Source organism: Glossina fuscipes, unplaced genomic scaffold, assembly GCF_014805625.2.
Source record: "Glossina fuscipes isolate IAEA_lab_2018 unplaced genomic scaffold, Yale_Gfus_2 2, whole genome shotgun sequence".
Taxonomy (NCBI): domain Eukaryota; kingdom Metazoa; phylum Arthropoda; class Insecta; order Diptera; family Glossinidae; genus Glossina; species Glossina fuscipes.
This window is the reverse complement of record NW_023998416.1, coordinates 19,818,620-19,839,747: the sequence shown is the minus strand read 5'-3', so window position 1 is coordinate 19,839,747 and position 21,128 is coordinate 19,818,620. Positions and strand designations below refer to the sequence as shown.

Sequence of the window (21,128 nt, the reverse complement as noted above, 5' to 3'; positions counted from 1 at the left end):
TAAAAGAAAGAAACAAAAGGAGAAATACTCAACATTGTTAGTTTAGTCATTTGAATAATGCTCAATATTTCACTTATATCACGTTTAGGAAATACAGTTGAAGTGCCCATAAGCATGCTCTTTCTTTCTTTTTTGTTTGCAGTGTAATTTAAAGTACGGATATAGAATATATGAATATACCAAATAAGGGAACAACATCGCGGCGTCTGCACATTAAGTGAATTGCATTATACTAAGTATGTGTCACTTTGAACAATTAACTTTCACCATTTGTCTGAAGAAAGGATTAATCATTGCAGACCTTCTGGCAAGTTAGCCTTTTGATCTACAAACTTGCAGAAGAATTCAAATTCGGAATGCACCTAACCACCTAAGCAAGTTCGTCTGTTCATCTGTCCACCTGTCTTCATTTGCAAAAATGAAGACGTCGCCTACAAGCTTGCAGAAAAATTTGAAAATGGCATACAAAATCCACGCGTCTATATAACAAAAAACGGTGAACACTTTTGCTTTCCCTCTTTCTTTCTCGTTGGTAACAAACTACAACAGATCAACGATATAAGTTTCGAGAAAAGTATTCTATAAAATTCGGATAACGATGATGGGTAAAAGAAATTCAATCACAACAGAATATAATTTTCTTATTTGCTTTTTTTTATTTATTTTAGGGTTCAGTTGTAATGGGTAAAAATGCCCGACGTTTCCTAGATTGTACGCTTATGATGATCTAATTATTTATTTATTTATTTGTTTGTTTTTTTTACATTTTTATAAACAAACAATTGTCTAATTATTATTTGTTAATGTATTTAAAAAAAAAAGAAAAAGAAAAAAGGAAAATATATAAGTGAAAGTTTTCATTTCGCGTTCATCTCGGTGAAGTTACGGTATAATGAACACTGAGAATTTGATTAAAGCTGTCGAGAGGCAACGCACTCAGCTTGTATTATAATGAAAATTGAATAGTTGTGTGTGCATCGCAATTGTGTGTACAAAATGCCGACACATTTCAAATTTAATTTACTTTAATTTGATTTAAATTTCAATGTTATTTATTTACTACTAATAAATATTTCGATATATTTTTTATTGAAAAAAGTAAAAATTTCCCAGACCGTCTCGCTATACATGGAAATTGAGGTTTTGGCGCGTTTGCTTCCTTTTTTTTCTTTTTCTTACTTTCTTTCGCTTTTAGCAGATGCGAAAATGTTAAATGAATGGTTAAGTAGAGACGAGCATCGTGCTTGTACGTATGCAAGTACGTATGTGTGTAAGAAAAGAAGAGTTTTGTGGATTGTACTGAACTTTTGCTCTTCAGACGATTAGTTGCGGTTTCCACATTGCTTCGGTTTCCATAACATTTATTAAACCGTTGCTTTAATAGGGTGAGAAAATTTTATTTCCCAATTTGTTTTCTTTTCTCCTTTTTTTTTTTTTCTCTTTTATTTGCATTTTGATAAATTTTCTTAATTTTAATTTCGTATCACAGTAAACCTGCGTTTCTGTTTTTTTTTTTGATATTTCCTTCTAATTCTCTATACACTGTTTAAAATGAAATATTTTATGTACACACTGACGTGTATGAAGACAGGTTTCTTTGTCAGAAAAATCCAGCATTTACATACCATTCCAATGACTAATCTCAGTTCATAATGGCACCGAGCATTTGTGGCTGGCTGTTCGCTTATTGTAATAAATGAATGCTAATCTTGGTCACTTTTCAGTTTAGCTTACTAACCAACCGTTACCTCGCTTGAAATATTAGTCACGTTTGAAATATTTTAAGCAAATTTAATTTTTTTTCTTTTTTTCTGTTTAACAACATTGATCTCTCTAGTGCTGTTTGTTTAAGATTTGTTGTTAGATCTAAGTATATATGTATATATGTATGTATGTTTGTGTGAATGTGCATTTTGTCAAACAATTCTAATTGACATTTCTGGTCCAGCCAACCTGCGCTAACTGTGCTTGTGCTCGCATCTGACACATTGTATAGATATAAGAGTTAACCTACTGAGTCAAGTCAGTTGTTCAGTTTTTGAGATATGAAAATTATCAACACCTGTCGCGCATTTGCTTACGAGAAGCTTAATAAACGAATTTTAGCTTCCGTCCGATGCATTTGAATAAAGGGACATAATTTTTTTATGCCTTCGTCTGGCGCTAGCCTTCGCTGCACTCTAAACAAACTTTTCAAATAATTTGCGTTTAATTTAGAATGGCATTCACTGCTTTGGAGCAGAAGTTAGGAGCTTTGCTGACAATACAAGAATGCTTCGATTTCGTTGAGATGGAATCGCTTTTCCAAGAAATGTATTGAACTGATTTTTAACTCCAAGCTTTTTCTTCTTTGCCTTGTCTAGAGTTAAAATTGGGAGTCAATCGCTTTAAAATTGGGTAACCTAAGTGTTGGGGCCAACTCGATGAACATAGTTTCCAGAAAAACGAAACTAGTCGCAGCTTCTTTTGCACATAATTCCTACATACTTTCAGATTCATTTTCAGCTTAAGAGGAAAAGAAATTATGAAAATAAAAAATTTACGAGGTAGCATTCATTAATTTCAGGTGTAAAAATAATTTCTTACTTTGCTTTTTTGTGTTTTTTCATTAATAAAATCTCCTCTCTTCTAAGAAGTAGCAGCAGTCTAAAGGTAGCCAACAAAGTTAGCTAACCTTCTTAAAGAAATAAATCGAGCAATTAAACGTTTGAATTCGCCCACGAAAAACTCTCCTTTTTGGTTATTGTCGTCATTATTAGACAGGCAATAAGTCATCCATTGATAGCAGTTAGTTAGAGGAAACGAGTAAGGGAATTGCATTCGCCGCTGCTTGTATAGTTTATGCCCATCACCTTTACCTTAATAAGGGGTAAAGAAAAAAAGCTAAATAACTAAAAAACTAAAATAAAACTAATACTTAGTGGGCGTGGCTGATTTCTTTCATTTTTGTCGATTATACTTAGGAATTTTTATTATATGTCTTCTGCAGTTTACGGGTAATGACTAAAAAAAATCCAGAATGTTTTTACCTTATGTTATGCGGGTGGGCTGTTCCACTAATTTAGCCCATTTGCTACACCAGCGTGCATGCAAGAAATTTCAATGTTTTCGCTAAATTTACACGCACTATTTTCGCGCGAGAATTTTTACCATAGACATTACATAGACGGACAGACGGATAGGCGGGCGGACGGGCAGACATGCCCACATAGATTCATAACTTGATCCCGATCAAGAATATATGCACTTAATGGGTTCTCCGAGGATTCCCTCTGGGCTTAGCAAACGTTTTGCGTAAAGATAATGTGGTGGGCAAAGATAATGTGTAAGGAATAGAGCGAATGCGATAAGCACATCGCAGTACAGTGCTATCATCGCTTTTTGGGCGGCTTGTGGCTTGCGAAGCCGACTGCCGTCATGTTGAAAAAATGTCCCCTCGCTTATCGTCAGTTCCGAAATGAATATCCTTACATAAGCGACACTGAGATATGTGCATACATAAGCAGGCATTAAAGTTCGTGGTCATTGTATGTTCGTTACATTCTTATTCAATTACCTTTAATTTATTTTCATGCACGAAAGTACTGTTGAGGAATTCATAAACGTGTTAGAAAAAATTTTTTTTTATAAATTTTATCTAAAATACACACGAAGCAGACAAAGATTAGAATACAAGTTATAGAAGAATACGTTGACAAAAGAAGCGAGAACAATGGACTGAAGCTATTTATAAAAGGACTGAGGAGAAAAAGGAAAGACCTGAACATTTTGGGGTTAATTATAATTTCGCACCGACTAGACAAATATACACAGCTTATAAGCGACTTTGAATTTGGGTGACTAGTAACGCAGACTGTGTGATCATTGTTCAGCTTTCAGTTTAGGCAAATTCATATTTTATCATTTATCACATAGTTGTGGAGAAATTTTTGTTTTTCTCATTCAGGTAAATTTCAACTTTCCATCGATTAGTTGAACGCTTAGCTTATTTATGTTTGTAAAAATTAATCGAGAACTTCAATTCTTAATAGAATTCTCTTCTTTTAGGTTTGTTCAAAATTGTTTCAAACGCACAGGCGATTGAATACTAATTTGTAATAATATATGTGTGCATATGTGTATAGATAGATGTGATGCCGCAAATGGGATTGCAAAATTAGCATAACTTCATCCCACGACTGACACTTATTTACGGAGGTGTTTCTTAATTGTTAAAGACGTAAATACTTAAAAAATGCGCGCGTGACTCTGAAAAATTGGAGACGACACAACTAATAAGACGTGAATGAGTAAAATGAAATGAATAGTAAATAGTCGAACTTTTTAAAAAGTACAATTCTTTCAAGCATATTGTGTATGCCTATCTGTACATCTGTACAAATGTAACAAATAATAATAGTAACGATAATAATAATAATTGGAACAATAATTGTAACAACAACTAAGACGATTATATTCAGCTGTGACCGAATCTTCCATGTCCACTGTGTTTATCGAAAATAAAGATTTAAAAAAAAAAAAAAAAAAAAACAAGTAAGCAAGTTAAAATCGGTTGGGACCGAATCTTGTATGCGCATCACTGTTATTGTAAAAAAGACAAACGAACACAATCTTCATGCTCCGTAATATGGGGTGAGCGCAGCTGATTTCTTCTATTTTCAGTATAAAAGTTTTCGTCGTATGTGGCATGTGGGCTTTGTAGGCGTGTCCTTTAAAAAGTTCAGGTCAATGCCAAATTCTTTTTCAAATCTCACTCTCGCTAACGGGAGAAAGTTTACCATAAACACTACAAAGTTGCGCAAACAGACAAATGGACAGACGAACAGACGGACATGCTTAATTGTATTTCAAATTTGAAACTGGCCGAAAAATTTGCATACTTCATCGGATTTTTCAAGCCTGTTTCGGTGCGGCATTGAAAAAACAATTAAAGTTTGCTACACTACAATATTGGGTAGGTGTGGTCAATTTTTGCCATTTTTTTGCACAAAATGCTACAACTTCGCCTATTGAATATAAGTTCAAGTTTTTGTACATTTGTTTGTTGTAGTTTATGAGTAAAGAGCATAAAGCCAGTTTTTCATTCCTTTTGAAAAATAAAAGGTGTTCTCAGTTTACCTGATGGTGTGCCCGAGTCCTTCCATCGACTTAACCCATTTTCAATAGCAACCTGCGTGCAATATTTCTGCCAAATTTGCAGTCGATAATTTCTTTTTTGCGGCCAAGAGATTGTTTACAACAGACATTACACAGATGGACAGACGGACATGCTTAAATCGATTTATAATTCGATCGATACTCCGTGTAAATATATATTCCTCATCCTTCGGTGATGGGTGTAAAAACTAAACTCTCCCGTTTCTTTAAGACGCCGAAGGGAAGGCATGTTTTTGATCTTATACTGTGCAGGAGATATTTCAAAAAGTCAGTCGCGACAGTTTTTCTTTAATTTTATATATTAATTTTGAAAGGTAAAACGTTAAGACTTTTATACCGGTTTAAGCGTAGCTCTGGTGAAAGAAATTTTTAGCTTACAAAAATTTAAAATAGGTAACGATATGTAAAAAGAATTCAGTCAAATAGACGCAACAAACAGTTCTTGCTCGAGAGTAAATAAATCACAGAGATAATAATTGAAAATTCATGTAAATACTTAAGAATAAATTTGGTTTAGTTGGTTAGGTGCGTTGTGAATTTCTTTTTTTGATGTACGCAACACCCAGAAGAACTTGAGTTGTTAATGTACCGATCTATTCAGAAAATGATTCTATGCTCGTCTTTCTATCTGTCCGTCTGTCCGTCTTTTTTCTCGTGTGCAATTTTTGAAATATTTTGATAAAGTTAAATAAACTGACGCTTCTTTAGCTTTTGAATGAATCTTTAGCTGTTGAATGGTGTAGCACATTCATTGATGCGCCCTGTCCCTCCATAGTTTTTTTCAATTGTTTGTTTATATGCATATCCTTGTAATATTTATACATTTTAGTATTTCAAGGACAGATAGCACAGACTAATAATAAAGTCTGAGAACATATGTTTGCAGAAACTGAAGACCTTATCAGAGAGATAGGTAAGGAAACGATACAAATAATAATATTACCTAAAACATATTATGATAGATCCCAAGAAAGGAAATGATTTCATGTTAATATGGCTGCAATGCGGACAAAGAGCTAGTTAATGCCTAGAGATTGGGAAAAACGTTTACGAAAATTCCGCACCAGGAAATGACTATAAAAAACTGAAGTGGAAGCTGGAAGCAACAGGTAAGGCAAGTATAAATATCTCTCTAGGAGAATATAGAAGAGAAAGCTTATGCTGAAAGCATTGGGAAAATAAATTTTTGTGTTTTTAATGACTGCGTAATCAGATTACTGTGCAAGCAGGGTAGGATATGGAGGCATTTAAGGAACGACCGATTGTGCTATATAATGCCTAGAGGATCAAATAAACAAAGGAGAGTGTCAGCGAATTTAAAGAAGATATAATTTCTCTAATAAGCAAGGGCTGACCTCCAATCCCGCAATTCGTCAGTCATAACAACAAATTCAAAATACTACTGCTACTAAAACATCTTAAAACATTTTTCAATGCACATAGATTCTAAGCGACAATCAAAAAGAATATCATTATGATGTCATTCATTATCTTAGTGTGAAATCTACTTAGTCAAGTAGAACGAGATAATAGTTAGTGAAGAAAAAAATTAAGCAAAAACACCATAAAACAATCCCACATTAGATTTAGAGGAAAGAAGAGATTAAATAACTGTCACCCACACCATCCGAAAACTTTACATTTCAATTAAAATTTAAACACGATTAATATCAAATTAATCAACGAGCAATTATTGCAAAAAATTACAACTGAAGACAAAATAAACATCGTAGAACATCGTATCTACAGATTAGATGCCAAAGTTTTAGAACAAAAATCACCTTCAGATAACTCTTTCTTTTCCACTGATCGCCATCATTAAGATTTGTATTGTGAGTTGTTTAACGCTTGAATTTCAACAAGAAATTAAATAAACACTAAGATCATAGAATCTCAATCTTTCGAATAGCCGAATAACCCTTGTAAGGTAGTTGTCAACAAGATTTTTAAGATCTTATTATAATTTTATTGACATCAACATCAACATAAACATAAACGTATTCCTGTTTATCTCTATAAAAATTCTTTCATTAATTTAATAAATTCAAGAAGCATATAGAAATCTATATATATATATATATATATATATATATATGTATATGTATGCATGTATGTGTGCACATGTCTGATTTATTCAAACACGTTGCTGTAACCTAATAAAACTTTTTCATTTATTAGTTGTGTGTTTTGATTTTCATATAAAACTAGATGATGTGAACGAACGACCTCAACAAAGTCATTCAGGTTTAACTGAAAAGTTAACTTTTTGCAGCTTATGATGGGAATTGAAATCTTTCAACCAAACACATATGAATATAAATCAATAGAAAAACAAAAAAACGAATGTACCTTAACCAAGACGTGACTACGAAACAGGTTTTTGTGGGTGTGTTTTACACAAGTAACAACATAACAACATATGATATGATAGCAGTGTCAGGAGTACGAAGCTTTTTAAGGGACGGAGCGCGGGAGCGGTGAAAATTTTTCAGAAAATAATTTTTTTTTTTTTTTTGTTGGATTAACAGATAATTTGATGCTTTGAGCTTTCTAAAATATGTGGAAAGAAATTCTTTATTGGAAAGAAAGTTTTTTTCTGTCTTAGATCGGTTCAGAAAATTATTTTGACTTTATCGGTATTTAAAGTCTTTCTTTGTGTTGCATATATCCGCACAAACTTGATATACCGCATTATACCGCAAATGGTAGGTTGCAAATGTTTAGTAATTTCGCTCACACCACACATTCAGTTGTAACATAAAAAAAAAACTTTACTAACACATTTCTTACTCTATGCATTTTTATTGCAATTATCCAAACATCTTTGAAATCTCTCTGTGCAATTACTATGCACTGCGCTGTAGTTTAAATTAAAAATAAATATTCCGTATCTTTTTTATAAATTAAAAACAAATACAAACAAGTAAGCAAATTATATTTGATTGGGGCCGAACTTCGCATACCCACCATAATTAAAATCTTTAGCGACCCAAGCATTTGTTTCCGGTTATAGAAAAATGAATGGAATAAAATTTATATTTGACTACTTAGTAACAGCCGCGGCATGACGTTTGGCTTTTCGCTTTGTACTTCTCAAACCCTTTCATTTGATACCCATACAGACGGTATTTTTAAGAACAAATGTATCCAAGCATGTGATAGTGTGTAAATATATGTATTCTTCTTTTAAATGTTGATTTTAACACAAATAATATCGTATAAAATATGAGAAACGTTTTCATTAAATTCAAATTAAAAGTATTACTGATGTTGAATATATCTCATAGGTTTGACTTATAAAGGTTTTCAAGTCCACTGGTATACGTTCTAAGACTATTTAAGACAGAACAAGTTTCTCGTGTTTTAATAGCATTTAAGTATTTTCTAGGGGTAGATAGATAATGCAAGAATATTTAATGTGATGTATATATGATTAAAGGGAAACATAACACAAACAGGTCAGGGTTTCAGCCCGCTTTGAACAGTTCAAAATTTAGGAACGTCCAGTGCATAAACATTTGCCTCATAATCGTCTAAGCATGCGCTTCTTTTCTTTGATTAATTTCTCTTTCTTCTTATCTTGCAATTTTTTATCAACAGCATGCTTCTTAGAACTGGGTCTATCATCATGTTTTGTGTCGGCTGTTTTGGCCGCTTGCGCATGAATTTCGGTCATCATTTTTGCTCGCTGCGCATAGTCGTCATAACGTTCGAGCAATAGTTTACCAGCCTCTTCATTTAGGGCAGATTCAGCATTGGGTACAATTAGAAGGCATTTAATAGTCAATAAAATATGTTTTACGCCCAAATCAGGCTTCCAGTCCTTTTTTAAAGTGTCAACACAAATTTCACCACGACTAGCAACATTTGGATGAAAAATTTTTGTTAAGAAAAAGGCTTTTGGTGGAGATTGTGGATAGTCTTTGCCTAATGCTATTTTAACCCGAAAAATGCCGCCGACGTATGGTGTACCAACCGGTCCATCTACTGACGCCTGGATATCGGTGACATCGGCATCATTGATTTGAATCTTTATCCCTTCTAAAGGATGCTCGACCATGCTTTGAATTTCCTTCATCACTTGACGGATGGTTTGAGGTGACAAATTTTCCACATTGGAAATAGTGCTCATTTCTTCTTTCAATATCCGTGTCTGCGCAATATAAGAAAATTTTTTTATGGTTTTTTCCTTTCAACTGAAATATTTAAAGCGAAGCGTCTATGCCAATTACTTTTAGGATTTTACAGCTTCTAGTTTAATATATATTTTCTTTTTTTAAAAAGCTATAAACATTTATGACAGATAAGACAAAAGTTTTCATAAATACATAAATGAAAAATTTCTCCCAAATTGTGAAGTAAATTTTTTTAACATTTTTGAAGAAACATTAATTTGGAGAATAGAGAATACAATTTACTTGATAGTACTGCCGCTTATTAGGTCAGGTTTGCACAGTGTCCATTATATTTATTTTGGAATTAACACGAGCTTAGGTAAGATAGTATGTCTTCATTTGAGTAATCTACAAAATAATTTGAACTGTCTTTCTCGTTTATTCTATGATTAATAATTACATAAACTCAAAAAAGTAAAAGAAAGAAAATTCAATCGCTCTTAACAACTCCGCGTGGGCGTGGCCGATTTTCGAACATATGTAGTAGAGTTACCATAAAGCAAGAGTAGAAAATTTCATTCTTCTCTCTTTGATAATTTGTGGCTAAGCAGCAAAACCCTTCAAATTTTCGTTAGAGAGAAGGAATCGCGATCGCTTTACGTTTTGCTGCAGGTGGGTGTTCTTACGAATTTGGCCCATTTTCGATATCAATCTACTTGCAGAAACGTTTAATGTTTCTATAAAATTTGAAGTCGAAATTTCCTTTATTGCGGCCAGAAGATTGTCCACAACACACACTATATAGACGGACAGACATGGCTTAATCGATTCAGAATTTCACGCTGATCCAAAAACTTCCTAAAGCTTCTTTCGGGACGAGTTTTGTGCTATTTATCTGCGCATGGCTGTAAGGGAGGCTAAAAATTTAAAATCATTACATTTTGTTGTTGTACGGTTTTGGTTTTCATTTTCCTGTTTTCGCAACAAATTTCCCATTCCTAAGTCTGCAATCGTAATTTTGCTACAAATCAAGATTTTCGGGCGAAGGGCTCAGTCGGTCGATCTTATTCTTTCGTCAGCGGATCGAACAAATTCTCGCTCCGAAGCTTTATGTATTTGCTTCAAATTTTGCACGAATGTCTCTTTTAAATTGTAAATTCAAACTTTTTGTTCCAGCTCGTAGTTCTGATCACTTGTCCACCTATCTATTTCGATTTTCGCAATTTTAAGCATTTTAATAGCAATAGGGATCGAGTAGGGCTAAGTGGACAGGCGCAGACTTTTAACCTGATCAAGAATATATAAAAACAAAAAAAAAAATTGAATCAAAATTTTTGTTTTTCTTTTATGGTTATTTTCAGAATAGCGTATTCTCTCCATAAAAATCGGCAAAACGAGAAAACTGAATAAGATGATAATTATGATAACCTACAGCACTCGTGGTACAAGGGTATCTCAGGTTTATGCGGATGTACCACCAACATTAAGTCTTTCATTAAAGCGGTTGTTTCAAAGCCACCTTTGAACTTCCTTAAGCCTGTCTGTCCGTCCGTCCGTCCGTCCGTCCATTTGATGGCAATACATGTCTTAATTACCCGTTGAAATTTTTGACGAAAATTGCTACAGAGACTTGTCTTGTCGCAAGGGCGAGTTTAATTAAAAATGCTTTGGATAGCACTACCTTTTCGACTACTCCCCATATAAAACTTTATTTTGAACAGTCGTGATTTAAATAACCATGTTAAGCGAAGTGTGGCATACAGGGTATTTAATGGTGGGCGCTATGTTTTTTTTTGCTTTTCTTTTAATTATCCGGTTACAAATTATTTAAAAAAGTTTCGATGTAAATTGCTGCTCCATGGTTGCATTCTTATGAAGGTCATAATCACTTAAGATTGGCTTTATTACATCTTCCCCTTTAATTTTAGCAAAAATGGTCTTTCTTTTTTGTTAACCTTGGATATGACGCGAATCCATGAAGCCTATTAAATATTTCGGAAGAATTCACAATACAATTACACTGACAACTTGAAACTTGTCGATAATAAGATTTTATTAAAACTTTAGTTTAAATTTGTGCTATTTATTTGTCCTTGGCTGTATATAATTAATGAGGTTAGTTACAATTCCTCCCAAGTGTTGGAAAAGTAAGGAGCAAACTAATTCACTTTCATTCTTCGCTAGTGAATATAAAAACCAAAAAGAAAATTAAATTCGGTCAGGACTGAATCTTTTACGCCCGTCACCGTTCACCCCAAAAAAGGCAATAGAAGTGAAAGAGCAAAGAAGAAAATTGTCATGCTCCAGAATATGGAGTGGGCGCAGTTGATTTCTTCTATTTTCAAAATAAAAGTTTTTGCGGTAGAGGCAGTTGGGCGTTGTAGGCGTGTAATTTGAAAAGTTTAGATCAAATTTTTAGGCGATATTTTCATTTTCGACAATGGAAAAAAGTTTTCCACAAATACTAGGAAGTTTCGCAAACGGCCAGATGGACAGGCGAACAGGTGGGCGCGCTTAAATCAATTTAGAATTTGATGCTGATCAAGAATACGTATGCTTTGTGGGGTCTACGATGCTTCCTTCGTTGCGTTGCAAACGTTTTCATAAAACGAATATATCCCTCATCCGTTGGTGATGGGTGTAATAAAATTTAAGGGGAGAGAGATGAAAGCGCGCATTTGGCTTAAGAGCAGACCTTCCGACGAACTCAATTCAATTTCTTTGTTTCTATTTATGAAACTGTTTTTATAACAATAGTTTTACCAAAATTTCCTAAAATTTTTAAAGGTGTTATCGGAACCGATTTACTTGCATTCATTTTTGTTTTTCCCTTATCGTTATTGTTTAGTGTTTAGAATACTTTGCTTTTTTATTTATCAAAAATGTTTTGCTTTTATTTATTTATTTTTTTCTTTTTGTTTATTTTGGTATTCACTTAAACGATTTGTTGTTTCTTTCATTATTACTGTTATTATTATCGCATTTCACGGGTTTTCTGTTGTTTTGTTTTTTCTCCATTTTTTAACGCACACGTTTTTTATTCGTTTGTTATCTGAAGGCTTTTTTTTCGATGAGCGCATGCACTTCGCATACATTTTGTTTACTGTTATGTCTGGTTTTGAATTTTCAGTTCATATCCACAGAGGCTACGCAAGTGCAAATATATTAGCTCTATTATCACGCTTGTAATACTTCCTCCAGCCATAGTGTTTGACACTTGGTTTAAGTAAGCGATTTAATATTTTCTAATATTTTCTAAGTTATCAGACAGATTAACTTAATATAGATGTGTATAGCTAAGAACACATGAAGAAGAATCTCCTGCCATGAGGATTTACAAAAGATTTCGGTTTATTATAAAACCTTATTTAAAATATTTCAAAAAAGAAAAGTTGAATATGTTTGAGTAACCGAGCAACAAACAAGTTTCGATAATAAAAACCGCCCTCGAGATATGAAGCTTCTAGAAAGAGAGGCAAAGTACTTCACCCAAAAGAAAAAGAAAAATAATTTTACTAACAAAAGGGTTTCCTTTTTGTTAATATGACACAATCAAGAATCGCTCAGGGGATGGCCCCCTATATAAAGGCCAGGGAAGACAGGGACAAGAGAAAGACATCGAGGAGAAGTACCTATAGCCTGCTTTGCTACGCCTTCACCGACCGAGCTGTGAGCATAGCAAGTGATTTCTACCACGCCAGGGATTTGATCCCGAGAACACTGACTTGGTGGTCACAACTCGCACGTTTTTGGCTACTCCTGTGGTTAAAAGTAAAATCATAATTCTTACCGGTTGGGTATATGCCCAATAGCCTTGGTGCACGCCCCGATCACCGTGTTACAAATGTAGGGGAACATCCCCTGAGTGATTGATCATATTAAAGCAAAATAAAGAAGAAAAATGGGTTTGTCTTGTACCTTCTAGCCTCTTTTATCAATTCAAATAGGGCGATGCTGCGAGGCGCAGTATATATGCAAGGAAGGAATGTAGCGCGGGTAAGTATGAAAATATTCGGTTTAACTTGATCTAATTGTTGTTTGTTTCTTTCCGCTTTCGAAATCTCTTTTATTAAACCCATTGTACGTTTATATTAATGCATGCATACGTACCTACGCCCGTACATACATAAGCGGGTGCATACAATTGCATTGTAGGTCACAATTGTATTTATTATAATTTATTTATTTATTTCTTTCTTTCTTTTTTTGCTTTCAAGAGTATTTTTACCGTTCGCATATTTGTTCTAAGCCACTGCTACTTGAAATTAAAAAAGAATTAACAACGAAAATGTTACGATAAAGAAACGTTTGGTTTTCATATTATTTACATAAAATTTTCAAAAAACGAAATAAAAAGTATTTTAAAATAATTTTCAAAAATTAAACTCAAAGAGATTAATTCAAAGAGCAGAAAAATGTTATGAGAATAGTAAACAATTCAATGTTCATGTTGTTCAAGGAGCTCTTGAGAATTTTGAAAACATATTTCAAAACATATTTCAAATTGAATTTGAATTATTAAATAGTTATTGTTATTATGAAAAGCGGGCAAGTGAGTGCGAACAGTGCTAAGTATGTCGAGAACATCCGACAGAAAGACATGCAACATTTTCGGCTGAACAGTGTGTCACTTTCGAACGGAATAAATTGGGAGCGAACTGTTAGTGGCCCTAAGAAAATGTCAGTTCTAACCCATCATTTCGTTTGGTTGCTAATGAAAGACCAATGGGAGAAGAGTACACTTTCAAAGCCGGAGCGGGTATATAACTTGAAGAGAAGAGTCTTTCTTCGTCTTATCATTCAAAATTAGGAAAAGGAATCAGATGTGTGCACGCTTCGAAACTCTTCCACATTTTTTTCTTATACAAATGAATGGAAATTTCGGATTTTCAAGAGTATTGAACCTAATAATACTGAGATTAATTTCCATCGACATTGATTTGTAATTTGTTTAACTTCAACCTTATCGAGGGCGTCAATTTCAACTTTCGAACTTCAAATAAATGCTTAGAGAGCAAATATTATTCCAGAAATTTCTCATGAACCTTATTCATATAGAAAAGAAAAATTTAAATATTTCAGGAATTTTCGATGACTTTCATTCACGTAAAGACACCCTTATAAATACATTCATTCAATTCTTTTTCTCACCTGGTCTAGTTTCGACATATCGTTGACGCACTGTTTTAATAAGTCATTTTGATTCACTTCATTAGAGGAAAGAAAAAACATACGAGAATCAATCGGTTGTGATCGAATTTTCCACACGCGTCGTCCTTATCGTAAAAAGGATAAAATAATCTATAGCATTAAGCGGTCGTAACGTAAGCGTGGGAAACCCGTTCTTTGCTGCTTTTGAATACAAAAGCGTTTTTAGTTTAAATTACACTGTAGATATGTCGTTTGCCCATTCGACTTGGCTCATTTTCACGTTTAATCTGCCTATAGGAACTTAGAATGTTGTTGCCAAACTTGCAGATGGAGAGACATCTGAGAGACCGGGAGAATGCTTAATGCAGACAGGCGGACAGGTGGACCGACGAAGAAGCAAGCCAGTGCTTGATCTTCGTCAAGGATATAAACACTTTAAAGAACTTCCATAGTTTTCTCCCTAGCGAGTGTTGCAAACGTTTTGACAAACTGAGTACATCCTTGAATTTAGTTGATGGATGTAAAGACATCTGCAAAAATAACATCTTTCGAAAATTTCTGTCATGAACATACGTGCATCTAATTGAAAAGTAAAAGAAAAAAGGAACAACAAAAAAAAAACAATGTAATGTCATGTATGGCTCGTTTTTAGCAACAATTATCCTCCTTGTGGTAATAGTTTCCTTTGAAGAATATTACCTTTGCTTTTGCTAGATTTCTTCAACGACGATATACTGGTACGGGTTGGAATGGTATGAATAGTAAAACGAAAGCAGATGGCACACCCAAATTCTTATATACCTTAGAATACAGCCATGAACACATATATAGCACACATCTTATCGTGACAATAAATAGCGATTTCATATAAAAATTTTATATACAAAACAAAACAAAAACAATATTGCAAAGAACTTGTTTTTAGCCCAACCTTTTGAACTCGAAATTCAAAGAGTTTTCTGTTTTCCATTACAGGCAGGTCTCCCACGAATTATATTTATTTAAGCTTTATAAGGGAAGTGTGAACAATTTATTTGCCATTGGCTGTATGCGTATTCAACCTGCATATAATATGATTTATGTAAGATGACTCTTTATGTCAGAAGGCTCGAGACTGCGTTGTATGCCTTGATCTTTAAGGGGCAATAAAACGCATATGTAATGGCTTGAAAGCTTTTAAATTTAATAACGCAGCTTAAGTGTAAGATATGCCACAATCTTTAATAACAATTCATGCACATATGTATGCATAGTATGCATAATAGTTGTACGTATCCTAGAAATTGAGCAGCTGATGTAAACATTTTATCAATATTTTTGCATTTTATTGAGGTCATTACCCCCTACAATTAGACGAATACCTATGGCTAAGAGGAGAATTTCTTTCATATAGAAGCATAGCCAGAGGTAGAGGCAGCATATATATATAAAATGCGTATTCATCTGTATTCAAAACCGTAGCAGCTGTGTTCTTCTATTATTAAAAATTTTCATTATATTTTTCAAATGCCATATAGACACACAAGCAGGCGCACACAGGTATTGAATTCAATTAATATAAAACGGGCTGCCTATTGAAAGATTCGCTTCGTTGTCACGAGAAAGCAATGCGATGCGTTAGGGTTAGGGTTGTGTATCTTAGCCTAGTATCGGATTTCTTTGAAAAGGGAATCAATTCTTCGTCAAAATTTCTGTAATCATTGCATTGAGCGGAAAAAATGGAGACAAGCCTTTTATTAGGTTTACGAAGAAATATTGTTTTTTTTTTTGAAACTCAACAATTGTAGACTGTCGCTCGTACCATAGTACGCATAGTACGTTTGCTCTTCTTATCGTTCGCTTGTCATGCAAAAAGACGCCTAAATGCCTAAAAGTGTCTATTAAAACCGCTTGAAAACATTTATTATCGTCTGCTGTTAGCATTTTATCAATGTCAGTGTAATTTCGACTGAAGCATAAATGAATCGTGTATGCGTCAGCTTATCCACAGCTACTTCAATATAATTTATCAAATGAAATGAAAATTTTTTTATCACTTAATGACCTAATAATCGTTATTACAATTAATGTTTATTTATTCATGTCACTGCATGTAGACAATACCTCCTTTTTTTTTTTTAAATTCGAATAATTATCAAATTAGTGGATGAAGTACTGGAAGATAAAAGTTGAAAATGTTTTTACAAAATCATATTGTTTATGATAATATATCATCATCAACATTGAAATTGTTGTTTTTCTGTTAAAAAATTAAACAAACACACATGTAAACGGCGTTAGAAAGTACGTTAAGCAGATCTCGTTCGCAAAACAACAATGTTGTAATGCGATAGAGGAAGACTGATAGGGGCATCGTCGTTAAGCGTGAACCATTTAACAGGGAGCAAAGTAATAGCATTGCCTCTACACGTAATGATTTCAATAGTCAGGGTAAACACGAACTCGGAGATTCGATTTTCTTTACGCTCTAAGTTAAGAGAAACACTAGGAATAATCTGTCCCCATATATTTTGCACGACTCAGACTCCTTTGACCGCAAGAAGTGTGAGGAAGGAGCGATTACGATGTGTATTTGAATTTCGAATGCTTTCACTGAGAGGAATTTTATTCATAGGCGATTGCCTTTTAATGATTTTTCGATTTCTTCGTCACATCTGGAAGGCCGCAATCGTGTTTTGATACTGTAGACCACTTTTAAACAACGAAAGTGCGATCGCGTTCGCCTTAGACGTCTTAGTCGTTGCGCAGATCTAATATCGTCTTTGAAGGAAGAAGTATCCGAAAGGGCTATTTAAGATTTATATGGAAATTCAGAAACGTTGCTGATAGAAAATTTCCCGTAACACATGCAGGCGAAATATAGACATGACTACAGATACCTTCTTCTGGGCGGTCTTTTCTTTTGGCGGCATAGAAATCGAAATCGGGTTTCTCACAGTATCTTCGGACTTGCTAGAGAGGTTCAGGGCAATCAGAGACACCTAACATACACCGGAGCATTTCGCGAGGAAGTCCTTTTTAAATGTTTTGCATAAGCCAGCTTCCCGTGGCTTAGAAAAAATAGCCGAGTTGCGTATAAATGTAGAGTCCTTTCAATGAAACGAAATTTACAAAGGAATTTTCTTTTCAGGGTTTCTTGTTTTCTTTCTCCTCCTTTTGAATTTCCAAAGCCATTCCAGAGCCATCGAAGTTGATGTGAAATGCTCACAAAAACGATCTGATTCCATTTACTTTCAACCGGGTTTGTTCTTAATTGAAATGCGTCAGTGTATGAGATGTCATCAAAATATATTGTGACTTGCGATCTGTCGACTGGGAACGATAACAGACGGACGGATATCTGACAACCCTTACATTTGATTGAGATTTAAATCGTTTTTAGACACCATTCTGAGACGATTAATATCGAACAAGGCCAGATATGTCTACTTGAAGTCGTTCTGGATATTGGTTATATCCGCATAAGCGTTCAGTGCAACATATGTAGTGAAGTACGAGACGATAAAAGCAGTGCGGTCAAGTAATAGTTCAAATTTCTTTCTATGAGATTCTCTGACTATTTTGGCCATTTTGACTTATGCATCATCTTATCGTCTATTCCTTATAGAGTCAATTATTTTTTAAATTCCTCTTTAGTATTATTATAGCGATGAATTTTTTGAAAACACATGACAGCAAGACTTTATTTATTGTATCTACTTTTTCATTTCATTTAATATTATTTTCTTCTCTTCTTCTTTTCTGTCTACCGCAATCTCTATGCATTATTTAATATCAATTTCATAATAGATAAATTCCATCGCGTGTGTTTATAATAAGTGCTCGAGTTTAAAACCACATATAAAATCTTCAAATGACTGGAACAGTTTTGTTTTCATATTTATTACCATAGAATGGGTTATGCCGTTTCTATCGTCCAGCTTGCAACAGCCAGAAATATGTTTAGAACGATACAGACTTTGATAAAGTCGAGCTATGTCTGTTTGTCTTTCGTATTTGCAAAAGAGTGAATTAAAGTACGTCTGCCCGTAGTTCTTTTGGAATCTGACAAGGCCATTATAAGAGGCATTTTTGTAAATCCTGACCTTTACCTAGCAATACATGTTCAATAAGGATCCGTATAAATTAAACTAAGTCTATCTACCGGTAAAGAAAATTATAATTCAATTGAGTTAAATTCTGTGCATCCCTCTGTACGTTCTTTAGAAACTGGCGAAACGATTACATAATATGCTTTGAAAATTGCCGAGCTTTGCATCTCAACATATATACGTATGTACATGTTTAATAAGAGATATATAGAGTTGACAGTGTCTGTCCGTCCATACGTCCTTTGGGTGCTTTCAAAGTAACAAAAGTGTGTAAATATGTTTAACCACAGCTAAACTTTGAAGAAATTAAAAATGTGCCGGCCTGTCTACGCCTGTCTGTAGAATCAGACAAAGCCAATATAAAGACTACTTCGAAAAGTGCCGATTTTTACACAAGCGTCACGTACTGGGTTTGAGAAGACACATGTAGAGTTGGCGATGTCTTTTGTCCGTACGTATGGTAAGCGATGAGTTTTACAACAACATATATTTACATATGCACATATACACATACAAATGTATTTAAGAAGAGTCCAACTGCAAGTAAGTTAAACTACATTTGTCTATCTATACGCGCTTTCGAATAAACCGGAGCCGATTTCACAAGTTACTGTGTTATGTAAGTCAAAGTGCTGCTTCGTATAAAGGATATCGGACTACAGTTGTAAACACGAAACAAGCTATCCAAGCGATCTAGAGATTTAGTGCAACAAATACCGCTTTACTTACAAAAGCCATCTTTACATATTCGCCATAGATTGTCGGGTACACCGGAAGGCGTATAGAATTTTCTTTCTTTGTGGCGTTGCCCGCCACCACCATCATCAACGTGAGATAATAACATTTTCAAAAGTAAACAACAGCAAATAAAACAAAAGCCTTATTAACGCTTAAAAAGTTCTAAGATTAGATTACCACCTAAAGTACACGCACGCCGACTGCATTTACTACAAACTGCATATTCTCATATCTATTACTATATTATTATTATTTAATCTTTAATTTTATTGCTGGCCATGTTCGCTTTGTAGTTATATTTTAACTCGTTTTGTGTTTCGCTGGCATTGTTCGTTCTACTACTACTACTACTACTACTACTACTACTACGACACCATGCCATAGGCACACATAAGTAAATAAATGTTTTATTGTAATCTGTTAAGTTACATCTACGATATGTACGAACGAACGGCTGGAACTACAGTCTTAACTATTATTTCTATTGAATGGTTGAGTTAGTTGTGTTTTTCTTCTTGTTTTTATCTATTTATATATTTTTTTTTTTTTGCTTTAGACATCTTAACGCGTTAGGTTTCAATTACACATCGTTCATGGTAGACATTTATATGCTAGCTTTGCGGTTTTATGGTAAAGGAAAAGAGAAACAAGAAAGTCGTAGCTCTCTAAACACTGGCAAAAGCATGAATTGACAAAGTATGGAAGGACAAGTTTTAGTTTGTGGTCATTATTTTAATGCTGGTTATTAGTTCCTCTTCTTCTTGTTCTTCTTTTCCATTTTTTAAAAGTTTAATGATCTAACATGTAAAGGGATTCAACGCTTCGAAGTTCTTTAGTTTTCTTTTTTCGAAATTCTTCCTTACTTTTGTTACGTTACGTTTTTATACCCTACATTTAGTTGCGATAAAGGGTATATTAGGTTTGCTTGGCTGCATGTAACACTCAGGAGCACTTGACTTAAACGATCATACCGATCTATTTAGAACCATTTTATAAATCGATTTAACCTTGTCTGTCCATCTGCCCGCCCGCCCAGTACTTTCGTATTAAATCTACAAGTAGTAATTATTCAGGCCTTATTATGTGAAAAAATATTGCAATTATCAGAATTTCCTAACAGTATTTTGACATTTGAGTATTAAGACATAAGAATTTTAGGTCGGATTGTCTAGTTTTCTGAACTCACTACCATGTAACCGTTCTTACGCAAACTGAATCTCTTTATATGGTCAAAAGAGGTTATTTTCAATATTCCTTGGTGAAAATTGATTCGTAATAATAACATAACATAAAAATTAATCTTGGCAAATTTTGACCAAGTAGATCTACTTTTTGAACATTACTGTACATAAAGACACTCATGAAATGTTAAGCCCTCACTTCACTCACCAGCAAGATTTAATTTTTCATAGTTAATGATGAAAATTTGGCCATAACAGAAATTCGATATAAAAATTGATTGGACGAAATTTGAACCGTATGGTTATATTTTTTGGACGCCATTCCATATTAGAATTCCGATGAATAGTAAGCCCTTTAACAAAAAAGTTTAATTTTTAATATTTTATGACGAAAATTGGTCCATAGTAACAATGTAATGTAAAAATCGAGCATAGGGAATTTGGATCGCAAAGGTCTAGATTTTTATAACGTTGTCATGAAGTAAAGTGTAATTTTGTGTGTTTATTGTCACTAAAATGAATGAATGACGAATGATACATGTTAGGCGAAGGGTTATAGTGCATCGAACGAGCGGCGTAGCCCGACTACAATGTTCTTCTTTGTTTTTATTTTTTTTTTATTTTGATGATTTCGAAATCGTTACAAATGAAACAAAAAATGAAATATATGTGTATGTGCGTGTATTTTATGTGTA

General features: G+C 33.9%; 1 protein-coding gene across 1 annotated transcript; it reads right to left on the bottom strand.

Moving 5' to 3' along the window:
- Positions 1-8,636: 8,636 nt before the first annotated feature.
- On the bottom strand, positions 8,637-9,383 carry LOC119634249 (ubiquitin-conjugating enzyme E2 S-like). Its single transcript, XM_038028315.1, has one exon. The coding sequence runs from the start codon at positions 9,287-9,289 to the stop codon at positions 8,681-8,683; it is 609 nt and encodes a 202-aa protein (XP_037884243.1). The 5' UTR covers positions 9,290-9,383; the 3' UTR covers positions 8,637-8,680.
- Positions 9,384-21,128: the final 11,745 nt, after the last annotated feature.